The 14,669-nt window shown below is 43.8% G+C and overlaps 1 protein-coding gene across 6 annotated transcripts in view; it reads right to left on the bottom strand.

The window, feature by feature from the left end:
* LOC115194902 (AT-rich interactive domain-containing protein 1B) overlaps nt 1-14,669 on the bottom strand; it is a 106,964-nt gene that overhangs the window by 48,212 nt on the left and 44,083 nt on the right. For 4 of the 6 annotated variants that reach the window (XM_029754814.1, XM_029754823.1, XM_029754845.1 and 1 more), the window contains exon 4: nt 9,392-9,502. The exons of the other annotated variants lie outside the window; for them this stretch is intronic. In XM_029754814.1, the coding sequence (XP_029610674.1) occupies nt 9,392-9,502 (111 nt within the window). The remainder of the gene's footprint in view (nt 1-9,391; nt 9,503-14,669) is intronic. 6 annotated transcript variants of the gene reach the window in all.

The raw sequence follows: 14,669 nt of genomic DNA, 5'->3' as shown, positions 1-14,669 counted from the left end.
ATGACTAATCAATCTCCCATCTTAAGCTGACTTCGGAGAAAGAGATGAAAGGGATAGAAGAGGCCTTTGAAGGCTCGTGATGAGAGATCAGCTGAAGAACTCGGAAGACTTCTCTCACCCAGTGAACAATGCACCAAACATGGGGGAAAAGTGTAGCCTAAGCTGTTCTATTCTGGGCACCTAACGATACGGGTTCTGTTGAAGCTCGTCCCAAATGGCACCTAATTCCCGCACTATACAGGGAATAGGACACCATTTGGGACACAACCATGGGTGAAAGTGCATCCTATGCAGTTCTTTATTCAAGACACCTCAATAACTACAGATTTGATTGATCAGAGTGTAACTAGCCAGAGGTTTATCTGAAGCGGAGGTTCATCTGCATTTTGAATGAGTGAGACTTGCAAGCCACACGCATAGAAGCCTCCAGTGTCCACCTTTCACATCATATTGACAAAACAGACTTACATCTATGCGAGCTCACTTCAAATGAAATGGCATAGAGGCCCAAATATTTTATGAGACCACACAGTGGGTAAACAGTGCACCAAAATGGCACACAGTTCCTTATATAGTCCACTACTTTTGATCAAGGGCAATAGTGCTCTAGTCAAAAGCAGTGCCCTATATAGGGAATAGGGTGCCATTTGGACAAAATACTGGGCTACATCCCATGCGTCCACCAGTCTGTCTTTATGAAGAGGCCAGAGTAGGCATAAAGCGGGCCTGATGACATTCAGGTTGGCTGAAGGGACTAGCAGGATGCAAATGCACTTAGTGCTGAGAGACTATCAGTCACTCAGTGAGACAAGCCACTCCGTACCCTCTCCCCACTGGATTAGTGGCTACTGCTGCCCGCCTTCATAAAACAGAGAAGCACCGTGTCGGCGTCCCAAATGGCACCCTATTCCCTAATCAAAAGTAGTGCCATTTGGGACACAACCAGAGGGAAACAGAGGAGTAATTCACTTAGATCCATCTGGCCTCACTCTGCTCCCTCCCACAGAGAACCAGGTGCTGTTGCCAGACATTTCTTCCACCATTGGTTTATACTTAGACACCACTAGTATATAAAACGATCCATAATCCTTCATCATGAGTTTTGTGGCATAGTAGGAAAGGGACGGTGCTTTTTCTTGAACAAAAAAGGCAGGTTATTGGTTGGTGGGGCAAAATGCCACCGGCTTATCACTAAAGCAGCCATGTTTAAAGTGGCTATGTAGACACCGCAATCTAGCCAAAATGACACAGTTGCTGCCTAGAAATATGTTCTATTTTATGGTCAGCGTTTCAGATTCATGCATATTTTATACCGGCAGCTCACCCACGTGACACTTCCATCATGTCTTGTGTCACTGGTCGTAACTCCTGTTGTGGGCTAGATCCACTATCCAGCTCTGTTAGTTCCAATCTACTATCTCTCCAAAAGGTGTGGCATATCTATTCCATCATGGTCATTGATGGTAATTCTCTTGTAAGGTGAACGGCGACATCAATTGTTACAGCTCTGTATGTAAACGCTTCATGACCTGTCTATTGTTATCACATGCAAAAGAGAGCATTGAGAGGTAGGAAAGCCATTCAGGCTGTGAAGCAAACTCACAGTACTACTTGCAAAACTCAGACACTACTATGACACGCGTACACACACACAGTGGTCCAGCGCTCGAGCTTGGTGCCTGAGCTGGGAATCTGAAAGCCTGCCGCGTGTGTCTGAAAACCCAGAGCAGTGCTGCGTAGGAGCTGTTCTAATACGGTATCAAAGTGACACTTCCTGGATCCTGGTTTTGTAGGCCAAGAACGAATCTCAAATTTGCATCAAAGAAATTTAAGATATTAAAATGGATACGTCTTTCCGAGTGAATTTACCTCCCATATGCCAGTTTTATAATTATTTGACGGCCAAGAAGAAGCACAAAGCCAAAAAGTTAGAACACACATGAACTACTAATTCCCACTATCTGTATAAATCTCACTTGAGACAGCCTGTCGGTCTTTAATTTATTTTTACTGCTTGGCAACGTTTAGTAAAAAAATAGATATATATATAAAAATAAATAATATAAAACAAACAGGCTGTAATTAACAGGTTCTTACCCTCCTGTGAGTCCTCAACTCGAGCAGGCACGATCCTGCATACTAACACGGCTGCAGGAGATGTAGTTCGAATTAGACTAACTGTCGGCAAAGTGTCTTACTTCTTCAGCTTCAAATATTTTAATAAAAGGCATCGAGTATGAGCAAATTTATACACAAATACAATTTTATATATCTTACATTACCTTGTTTTCGTGAATTTGATTCTATAGTCTTGAAGCCTAGTCAAGAGATGGGACACGGCCGGGAAGTATGACGTAGGAACCAGGGGTGGAAATTAACACCCGCCAAAAGCGGGTAGATTGGCGGGTAAGAATGTCTATTTCATCAGCCACGTTGGCAGGTGGTCACACAGAGCATTTGGGAACAGTTTTTTTTATTTCTCTGAAGGTCACATGTAGAAGTTGGTCAAATTGACAAGAAAGGCTACCAAAGTGTGAATTTGTCCTTATGTTTCTTATCCAGTTATACCATTTTATTCACACACACTTGTTTTTCAATGTTAGTTTGAGTTTGTTGCAACTCCCTGCTCCTCGGAAGGAATCACAGTCAGATTTTTTTTCATCCCAGACAAGCTGGTGTCCAAGTTACCACTGTAACGGCCCATCCCATAAAGGGGCAGCTGAACATTTTTGTCGCATCTAAGGATTGTACTTGATTGAGCAGGGATCACTCCTAAAAACGGTCATTCATTAACTTTTAGGCACTTCTTATCATTAAAGATGCACTATGCAGAAAATCACTCGCCATTTTCTGGTTGCTAAAATTCAAAACGTTTGCCTAATTTCAGTTTGTGATAAAACAAGCAAGTATAGTGTAGAGAATTACATATACATAAGTATTCAGACCCTTTCCTAAGTACTTGTTGAAGCACCTTTGGCAGCAATTACAGCCTAAAGTCTTCTTGGGTATGACGCTACATGCTTGGCACACCTGTACTTGGGGTGTTTCTCCCATTCTTCTCTTCTCTCCTCTCAAGCTCTGTGAAGTTGGATGGGGAGCGTCGCTGCACAGCTATTCTCAGGTCTCTCCAGTGATGTTAGATCAGGTTCAAGTCTGGGCCACTCAAGGACATTCAGAGACTTGCCCTGAAGCCACTCCTGCATTGTCTTGGCTGTGTGCTTAGGGTCGTTGTCCTGTTGGAAGGTGAACCTTCGCCCCAGTCTGAGGTTCTGAGCGCTCTGGAGCAGGTTTTCATCAAGGATCTCTCTGTACTTTGCTCCGTTCATCATTTCCTCGATCCCAACTAGTCTCCCAGTCCCTGCCGCTAAAAAACATCCCCACAGCATGATGCTGCCACCACCATGCTTCACCGTAGGGATGGTGCCAGGTTTCCTCCAGATGTGACGCTTGGTATTCAGGCTAAGGGGTTCCATCTTGGGTTCATCAGACCAAAGGAATCTTGTTTCTTATAGTCAGAGTCATTTAGGTGCCTTTTGGCAAACTCCAAGCGGGCTGTCATGTGCCTTTTACTGAGGAGTGACTTCCGTCTGGCCAAACAACCATAAAGGACTAATTGGTGGAGTGCTGCAAAGATGGTTGTCCTTCTGGAAGGTTCTCCCATCTCCACAGAGGAGCTCTGTCACAGTGACCATCGGATTCTTGGTCACCTCCCTGACCAAGGCCCTTCTCCCCCGATTGCTTAGTTTGGCTGGGAGGCCAGCTCTAGGAAGAGTCTTGGTGGTTCCAAACTTCTTCCATTTAAGAATCATGGAGGCCACTGTCTTCTTGGGGACTTCCAATGCTGCAGAAATGTTTGGGTGCCCTTCCCCAGATCTGTGCCCCAACAATTCCTTCGACCTCATGGCTTGGTTTCTGCTCTGACTGGTGTGTGACTTTCCAAATCATGTCCAATCAATTGAATTTACCACAGGTGGACTCCAATCAAGTTGTAGAAACATTTCAAGGATGAAACGGAAACACGATGCACCTCAGCTCAATTTCAAGTCTCATTAGCAAAGGGTCTAAATAATTATGTAAATAAGGTATTTTTTTTTTATTTTATTTTTTTTATAATACATTTTGTAAAATTGTTTTTGCTTTGTCATTATGGGGTAGTGTGTAGATTGATGAGGGAAAATATGTATTTAATCCATTTTAGAATAAGGCTGTAACGTAAAACAAATGTGGAAAAAGTGAAGGGGTCTGAATACTTTCCGAATGCACCGTACATACCAACTATGTTTGCTCACAACTCACCTTGAGTTGTGAGCAAATTTGAGGCCGAATTGAGTAAAAAAAACAACATAAAACCTATTTTTTAAACCATCCTAAGACTTGAAGCAACCACGCCAAATCCTCAAAGCTGTCTTTTATTGTATATTTACAGAAAGCCATGTTTCTGGGCTGTGTGTGTGTGTCGTCGTTTTCTCTCTATTAGTGCTGTTTTATGGGGAGCCGTGATCACCCAGGCTGAGAGAGTCCCCCCCAAATGGCCCCATACTCCCTCCGTAGTGCACTACTTTTGACCAAAGCACTATGGGTCCTGGTCAAAAGTAACGCGCAATATAGAGAATAGGGTGCCATTTTGGGTTGCACCCAGAGCAGAGAGGCCAGATCAGCCCACGCTATGCTGTGCCTTTAGGGGGGGGGGATTGGAAAAGATTTAAGGGTGCTGTTCAAAGCCTCGCAGTTGCCGCCTCCCTCCCAGATCCCGAAGGAGCATCCAGCATGGCCTGTTTACACCGACGCCGGAAAGCACGAGGTGGATTTGATTAGGCCTTGAAAAGAAAATGTAGATGAAACCCCAGTTGCCGAGAGAGTTTAACATCATGTGACATTTCACAGGAATTCTTCAATTAAAATGTGTGACACTTGAAAAACAAGGGGGAGCGTGGAAACACTGGTTAAAACCAGATTGTAAATAAATATCCAAGTGGAACACACGCCTCAACCCTTTCCAGAGAAATTGTTGATTTTAAATTTAACGGTTTCAACTGGTAATTTAATCAACATTGTGGCACTCCAATACCCATCATGCTCTGCATTGTGTCCAAAGTCAGCCGTATCCAATCAGAGACTTCCATTGGGAATATTGATGACATAAAAATCTGATCAACAGAAAGAAAACTAGAAGGTGGTGAAATGTTTTACTGATAAAATACACTGGCCCAGATGATTCACTGGCAGTACAAAATGTTCTCCAAACTATATAATATACCACATTTGAGCTCAAATGCCGCAATACACAAAAATATAAACAAGCAAATCGGGGTGGGGGGGACAACGTCAATAATAACAAATACCATAAGAAGAATAATGTGATTAGTACATCAATCAGTTGCTTTAATATGCATATTTTGGAGGGGCCTGTTTTCTCAGCCCTGTCGCCATGGCAACACCAGTGGCGGTTAACTTCAAAGGCAGCCTGAGGAGGAGTGGTAACAGCGGGCAGAGCAGAGAGGAAGAGCGAGTGAGAGCTGAGGTACAGGCAAGCAGCGGAGTGTTGCCTCAGTACTGCGTCCCAAATGGCACACTATTCTATATGCAGTGCATTACTTTTGACCAGGGCCGACAGGGCCCTGGTCAAAAGTAGTGCACATTATACGGAATAGGATGCGAAGGGCTGGGAATTGACAGGGATCTCACAATACGATATTATCCCAATACTTAGATGCCGATACGATATGCATTTAGATTCTCACTATTGTATATGGACTGCGATTTTAAACTGCGATTTTATACTGTGATTTTATTTCAATTTGATGTTCCAGTTCATTTGGAATGTATTCAGACCCCTGGACTTTTCCCACAATTTGTTACAGCCTTATTCTAAAATCAATTAAATAAAAACAATTCCACATCAATACACACACACACACACACACACACACACACACACACACACACACACACACAATGACAAAGCAAAAACCGGTTTTAAGAAATGTTTGCACATTTATTAAAAATAAAAGACAGAAATACGTACATACACATTCAGACCCTTTGCAATGAGATTCAAAATTGATCTCTGATGCATCCTGTTTCCAACTTGATTGGAGTCCACCTGTGGTAAATTCAATTGACTGGACATGATTTGGAAAGGCACACACCTGTCTATATAAGGTCCCACAGTTGGCAGTGCATATCAGAGCAAAAACCAAGTCATGAGGTCGAAGGAATTGTCCGTAGAGCTCCGAGACAGGATTGTGTTGAGGCACAGATCTGGGGAAGAGTACCAAAAACATTCAGCAGCATTGAAGATCCCCAAGAGCACAGTGGCCTCCATCATTCTTAAATGGAAGAAGTTTGGAACCACCAAGACTCTTCCTAGAGCTGGCATCCCGGCCATACTGGGATGTTTTTCAGCAGCAGGGACTGGGAGACTAGTTAGGATCGGTGGAAAGATGAACGGCGCAAAGAACAGAGATCCTTGATTACAAAAACCTGCTCCAGAGCGCTCAGGACCTCAGACTGGGGCAAAGGGTCCCCTTCCAACAGGACAACGACCCTAAGCAAACAGCTAAGACAACGCAGGAGTGGCTTTGGGACGTGTCTCAATGTCCTTGAGTGGCCCAGCCAGAGCCTGGACTTGAAACCGATCAAACATCTCTGAAGAGACCTGAAAATAGCTGTGCAGCGATGCTCCCCATCCAACCTGACAGAGCTTGAGAGGATCTACAGAGAAGAATGGGAGAAACTCCCCAAATACAGGTGTGCCAAGCTTGTAGCGTCATACCCAAGAAGAATCAAGGCTGTAATCGCTGCAAAAATGTACTTCAGCAAAGTACTGGGTGAAGGGTATCAATACTTAAATGTAATATAAATTCGATAAATTTCGCAAAAATGTCTACAAACCTCAATTCGATCAATTGATAGCGACAGAGTCACAGATTGTAGAAGATTGGACTTTGCTTGGGAAGCGATTTCTTTGACTCTTCGACTTTAGGTCGCAGCTCAGCTTCTGAATGTCTTCGAGACAAACCAAAGATATTCCCATGTGCAGAGTCACGTCTTGCCAAGAGTGAGAGCCAGTTTCATCATAGCGCTTGGTTTTTGCAACTGCACTTGAATAAACTTAATAAGTTCTTGAAATGTTCCGTATTGACTGACCTTCACGTCTTAAAGTAATGATGGACTGTCGTTTCTCTTCGCTTATTTGAGCTGTTCTTGCCCTTATACCAAATAGGGCTATCTTCTGAATACCACCCCACCTTCTCACAACACAACTGATTGGCTCAAACGCATTAAGGAAAGAAATTCCACAAATTAACGAGACACACCTGTTAATTGAAATGCATTCCAGGTGACTACCTCATGTAGCTGGTTGAGATTATGCCAAGAGTGTCTAAAGCCGTCATCAAGACAAAGGGTGGCTACTTTGAAGAAACTAAAATATATTTTTTGGAGTTACTACATGATTCCATGTGTTATTTCCTAGTTTTGATGTCTTCACTATTACTCTACAATGTAGAAAATAGTAAAAATAAAGTAGGTGTGTCCAAACTTTTGACAGGTACTGTAGGTATAAACAATCGCGAGTTGTAAAAAACAAAAACTAATGTTTTGCCCGTCAAATCAAGGAATACCCCCCCCAGCAAACGTTGCCGCCCCATATGGGGGGGCGCGCCCGCAGGTTGGGAACCCCTGCCATAGACAAATATGAAAGTGTGGACAGGGTCACAAATAATATTTTTCTTTAAGTTCTGAAGAATATTACTGTAATATAATACTACCAAATAATACCTGTGAGAGTCAAGGATAAGTGTGCAAGCAACTGTGGACAGTCAGTGTAAAAAAAGAAAAATCTTGGAAATTGTATTCCTTGGCGGGATTCCCTACGCCATTGTTCCGTGATGACACAGTGAGTGCTTTATAAATAGAAGGACTCTGCCTGCACACACTCTGCATGTCATCAGTCTGCCCAAAGCCGCAGGTCACGCAGCATGTCTACAACACTCAGTGGTAGGCCTCTTACGGTCCTCAGCTAACCCAACAGCTATCCACACACAGACAGACACACTGACTGAGACACACACCGGTTTATCAGGCGCTAAGTGCATGACTCCAATGTGAGATGATAAATAAATACTAAAATGTGTCTCCAGTCTGTGTCTCAGCTGGAGATCTTTAAAGAGCTGGCTGGCGATATGCCATCAACACAGTTGGACTCCCATGCTTTCTATTTAGAGCACAGAGAAAGAAGGGCATCTTTAAATCCTGCCTGAATGTTGCCCAAGAGAATCATGAGACCAAAACAGGATAGCACACTCTAATCAATCCAAATGACTCTTTTGAAATCGTATCCAGCGATGAGATTCCCTGCGTACACCTCGGCTGCCCGGACTGGCCTTACTTTTTTTTCTGTTGCTAAAATTACTCTTAAGTTGACCTCCATAATGATTTTTCCCTCTCAGGAGCAAAAGAGGAAAAGGAGGGAGGGGGGGGACCTATTCTAGCAATGCTTATTGGTGCAAGTCAAAACATTAACAGCTAAGCATGATCATTAGCTATGAAATGGACAGCAAAATCTACAAGTCCTGCTCTATGACACAGAAGGGGGGGGTCTTGTTAAATGCATGGGAGCGACGAGGAAGAGCGCCGATTGGCTCAGGGAGCCGTGGGCCCACCCTGACTGACATTCCTGTGCTCCAATGGCGTGCCGACAGCTCAGCGGCGCACTGAAGAGCCGCAGAGGAGAGACTGCAGCAGGAAAAGAGGAGTAACGTTAAAGGGAAAAAGGGCTGAGAGCTGAGCTCCTCCACGAGAAAGCAAATAAGGCCTGAAATAAGGCCTGTGTTAGTAAAGTCAGCTTAAAAGCCACGGAGAACCAGCCCTCAGTTGGAGACTGCCATTGAACAACTAGGGATGCTTCCCAAAATGGCACCCTATTCCCTACATCGTGCACTACTTTTGAACAGAGGGACCCTTTTCAAAAGTAGTGCACTTTATATGGAAATAGGGTGTCATTTAAGACTTAGTCCAGGTTTCCAGTCACTGTGGGGGAATCTGGCCCGTGCCTCAGTAATAAGTGACAGCGGGAAGAGTGGTGTTTTACAGACTGAGTCTGATGTTGGGCCCAGTTGAAGCCTTGTGGTCTTGTTAAAGCAGTGGCAAGGACCCAAAAGGTCATGTCAGCCCAGACAAGTGTCAAGGACATGGCTCCTGCCCTGCAATAAATATGCAATGGGTGGGCTGACACACAGATTGTGTGCGTAGCTTTTCCCTCAGTATTGAGCACCTTTTGTGGTGCTGTGCTTCGCAAGATGCCTTTCCAGTGGCTGTGAAGCAGACTTAGCAGTGTGTATGACTGATGTTTTCTGGTGTTTTTCCAGATACTGTGAAGTGGACTTACAGGTAGACTGGGAGGTCTGTCCTGCTGGCTGAGGCCCATCTCCTCATGGTTGGGCTTCCCAGGGGTCATAGCAGACTGGCCCCTGTTGCCATAGCCCTCCTGTGACACATCCTATACAGACAGAGAAGGGGGGGTGGGGGGGCGAGATCGGAGATAGGGAGGCGGCGAGAGAGCGAGCGAGACGGAGCGTGAGAAAGAGAAGAGGAGGGGGTAAGATAGAAAAGGTAAAGAGAGAGTGAGAGTTGAGGGTTTGCAGGGAGAGGGAGAAGTGAAACAGAAATTAGACTTTGGCCTAATCCATTTCTGGGGACATTTGCAATGCCCACCCCCCACCCACTATTAAGGCATGTAATCACGCTTCTTCCTCAGTAAGCAGGACACACACACCAGGTGATCCATGCCACTCTCAAAGAACAGACAGAGAGTGGTGGTAACACTATCCCATAGTCTCCAGCACAATTGGTGTAAAGCCTGTAACTGGGTCTGGGCATGTCTAAGGACAAATCACCTGATTTAATGCCGCAAATATCATGATACTGTGTTAAAATGGTAAATACTAGGGCTGGGAATTGCCAGGGAGCTTACGATATATTATCACGATACGTAGGTGCTGATACAACATGTACTGAGTTTCTCACGATTCAATACTGAACAAAAATAAATGCAAAATGCAACAATTTTACTGAGTTACAGTTCATATAAGGAAATCAGTCAAATGAAATAAATGAATTAGCCCCTAATCTATGGATTTCACATGACTGGGCAGGGGCGCAGCCATGGGTGGGCCTGGGAGTGCATAGGCCCACCCACTTGTGAGCCAGGTCCACCCACTGGGGAGACAAGCCCAGCCAATCAGAATGAGTTTTCCCCCACAAAAGGGTTTTATTACAGACAAAAATACTCCTCAGTTTCATCAGCTGTCAGGGTGGCTGGTCTCATACGATCCCACAGGTGAAGAAGCTGGATTTGGGGGTCCTGGGCTGGCGTGGTTATATGTGGTCTGCGGTTGTGAAGCCGGTTGGACGTACTGCCAAATTCTCTAAAAAGACGTTGGAGGCAGCTTATGGTAGAGAAATGAACATTAAATTCTCTGGCAACAGCTCTGGTGGACATTCCAGCAGTCAGCATTCAAATTGCACACTCCCTCAAAACGTGAGACATCTGTGGCATTGTGTTGTGACAAAACTGCACATTTTAGAGTGGCCTTTTATTGTCCCCAGCACAAGGTGCACCTGTGTAATGATCATGCTGTTTAATCAGCTTCTTGATTTGCCACACCTGTCAGGTGGATCTTGGCAAATGGGAAATGCTCACTTACAGGGATGTAAACAAATGTGTGCACAACACTTGAGAGAAATAAGCTTGAGAGAAATAAGCTTTGTGGGTATATGGAACATTTCTGGGATCTTTCATTTCAGCTCATGAAACATGGGACCAACACTTTACATGTTGCATTTATATTTTCGTTCGGTGTATATGTACAGTGCCTTCAGAAAGTATTCATACCCCTCGACTTATTCCACATTTAGTTGTTTTACAGCCTGAATTTAAAATGGATTAAATATATATTTTTTCCCCTCTCAACCATCTACACACAATATACTCCATGATGACAAAGTGAAACATGTTTTTAGAAATGTTTGCAAATTTACTGAAAATGAAAAACAAAAATGTCCGAAAAAAACCGAGTAAATACTTTGTAGATGCACCTTCGGCAGCGATTACAGGTGTGGGACATTCTGGGTAAGTCTCAGCACACCTGGATTGCGAATTCTTCAAACTGTGTCAAACAGGTTGTTGATCATTGGTTACTCAGCCACTCAGGAACAGTCACTGTCTTTTTGGTAAGCAACTCCAGTGTAGATTTGGCCTTGTGTTTTAGGTTGTTGTCCTGCTGAAAGGTGAATTCATCTCCCAGTGTCTGGTGGAAAGCAGACAACCAGGTTTTCCTCTAGGATTTTGCCTGTGCTTAGCACCATTCAGATAAACTCCCCAGTCCTTAACAATTACAATGCATACCCATAACATGATGCAGCAGCCACTATGCTTGAAAAAAATGGAGTGGTACTCTGTTGTATTGGATTTGCCCCAAACAAAACTTTGTATTCAGGACAAAATTAATTGCTTTGCCACTTTTTTTGCATTATGCAAACAGGATGCATGTTTCTGAAATATCTTTATTGTGTACAGGCTTCCATCTTTTCACTGTCAATTAGGTTAGTATTGTGGAGTAACTACAATGTTGTTGATCCATCCTCAGTTCTATCACAGGCATTAAACTCTGTTTTACAGTCACCATTGGCCTCATGATGAAATCCCTGAGCGGTTTCCTTCCTCTCTGGCAACGGAGTTAGGAAGGACGCCTGTATCTTTGTAGTGACTGGGTGTATTGATACACCATCCAAAGTGTGATTAATAACTTCACCATGTTCAAAGGGATAGTCAATGTTTCCTTTTTTTTTTACCCATCAACCAATAGGTGCCCTTGTTTGCGAGGCTTTGGAAAACCTCCCTGGTCTTTGTGGTTGAATCTGCGTTTGAAATTCACTGCTCAACTGAGGGACCTTACAGATACTGTAATTGTATGTGTGGGGTACAGATGAGGTAGTCATTAAAAAAAATGGTGTTTAAAACACTATTATTGTACACGGAGTCCATGCAACTTATGTGACTTGTTCAGCAAATGTTTGCTCCTTAACAGTATTTAGGCTTGCCATAACAAAGGGGTTGAATACTTATTGACGCAAGAGATTTCAGCTTTTCAGTTTGTATTATTTTGAGGAGAAAAAAAAATTAAAAAATCGATAAACATTCCACTTTGAAATTATGGGGTATTGTGTGTAGGTCAGTGATACATCTTAAATGCAACCCATTTTAAATTCAGGCTGTAACACAACAAAATGTGGGAAAAGTTAAGGGGTGGGAATACTTTGTGTAGGCACTGTATTGCCATTTGATACTGTGATTTTATTTGGGAAACATATTGCTCACCCATATGTCTGCTGTAGAGGGACAGGAAAGAGCCATGAGAAAACCAGTTTGGATCAGCCATGGAAATATATCGTCAAAAATATCACATTTTTACATTTTAGTCATTTAGCAGGCACTCCTATCCAGAGCGACTTACTGTAGTGAGTGCATACATTCTTACTTGTTTCATACTGGGCCCCTGTGGAAATCGAACCTACAACCGTGGCATTGCAAGCGCCATGCTCTACCAACTAAGCCACACAGGATCACGATATGGAAGTAGAACCCCCCCCCATTAATAGTAAACACTGGATTCAAATGGTAAATGCTGTGTTAAAATGTTAAGTACTGTAGTCTCAGCCAGGAAGGTGACTACAACCCACCAAAACAAACTGCCTTTAATCCCAAAGAGCTCAAACATGGAACAGAGAAGGGATGATTTGTACTTATTTCTTTATGTAAATCATACAGATTAATATGAGCTGGCCTGCCGCACAGTGACTTAGCGGATATTAAATCTGTTGCGGTTCATTTACTTTGTAGGATTTCCTCAAACGAGAGACCACCATTTCCTGAGGTAAGCAAATACTCAGGAGGGAAAAAGTATTGAAAAGTATGACTGAGGGCTTTCTATGCTTAGCATACATCTGAAAATGTGCTTGTGTATACAAACTACACCTACCCAATAACCCACAGCCAGTTCGAGAATCCGAGTCTGTTTGAAATGGGGTGAGGAGAAAAGATGCAGTACAGACTAGTGCCGTGAGGCTGTTAGCCTGGTGAAATGTTTACAGACAGACGAGGGATGGCTGGCGCGGTTTACTCAAGTGGAGTGCCGTGATAGCTGGGTCACGGCCAGGTCAGTGTTTACACTGATGATATCAGTGCTCTGGCGTGCTCGCTCACACGCCGATCGTATGGAACAGCTGCTCTGGCATGATGAAGAACACGATCCGCAACAGGCAGGAAGGACCAGAGGAGCGGGCAGTGTATTGTGTCTGTGTGTGTCTGGGACAGGCGCGCCCGGGAAACACATCATAGTGAAAGTATGCAGCCAGCAAGAGGCCAACTCTACCCCCACTGTCTACTGGAGTTCTGCATATATGGGGATGAATATGGGTTTCAGCTGTAGATGCATGATAAGCTGGATTTGGGGTTTACACACATAATAGTAAAAAATTCAAATGAAATTCAGCCGTGTCAGTTGTTTCCATTATTTAAATGTTTCCCGATCATTTGAGATGTTCGTACTGTGTAAATGTATAGAAGTATTCTACAACCTCTTAGCTTTACCAGGCAGACTGGCAGAGAGCGATATTACTCATAGCTTACACATGAAAGATGATTCCTTTGCTTTTGAAAGGCTTGGCTGCAACAGTAATGAAATATGTTCAGAGGGAATTTGTTTGAAGTACGGCGAGGGATGCATGATGTAAGGGAATTAAACAGAATTCATCCTGTGGCAACAGCATCACAGACTATGGGCACATCCCAAATGGCACCCTATTCCCGACGCAGTGCGCTACTTATGACCAGGGCCCATAAGGCTCTGGCCAAACGTGGTCTACTATGTAGGGAATAGGGTGCCAGTTGGGATGCAAGCTCATCAAAGCGGCAATGCCGAGCCATGGCCAATCATGGCAGTAAATCAGGCTGACGGGCACTTTATGCATTTGAGGTAACGGGGATATACATTGGAAATGTATGAGCAATAAGAAGTGTAAAATACACATGCTATTATTCCCCAAAACATCTGTCCTCTGGGTGCTCAAGAATACGTCATAAGCACGCGCCCTGTTCGTCATTTAATAGTGATCATTTCGTATGTATTCAGTAGTTATTAGGATCTCCAAATTAGCTACTGCAGAGGCAGGCTACTCTTCCTGGGGTTCAAACAGGAAACACAACAAATAAAATACATAGCAGGACATTTTACGTTACAATTTAGCCATTCAGCAGAGCGACCCACAGCTACTGCATTCATCTCAAGACAGCCAGGCGAGACAACCACATATCACTACATAATACAATGCAAAATACATAAACGTTTCTGTGTCTTCACAGTCCCCGTCGTCGTCGTGCCGTATTGTGTTCGTTTATCTGATTTTATTGCTAGCTTGAGTTACCTGGGGTGGCAAAGAGATCTACTTAGTCATGGCTTTATTTAATACTATGTGTTTCCCAGCCTCTGTTCTGGACCTGGGGACTGTGAAGAGACCTCTGGTTTCATGTCTTGTGTGATACCGATGAGCGCCCGAACTATGTGCCAAAAAGCTTGAACAGACAGTTCGGTACCTTCAACAGTTCA

The sequence above is a fragment of the Salmo trutta genome, chromosome 1, assembly GCF_901001165.1.
Source record: "Salmo trutta chromosome 1, fSalTru1.1, whole genome shotgun sequence".
In the NCBI taxonomy this organism is placed as follows: Eukaryota; Metazoa; Chordata; class Actinopteri; order Salmoniformes; family Salmonidae; genus Salmo; species Salmo trutta.
This window is presented reverse-complemented; position numbering and strand designations above follow the sequence as displayed.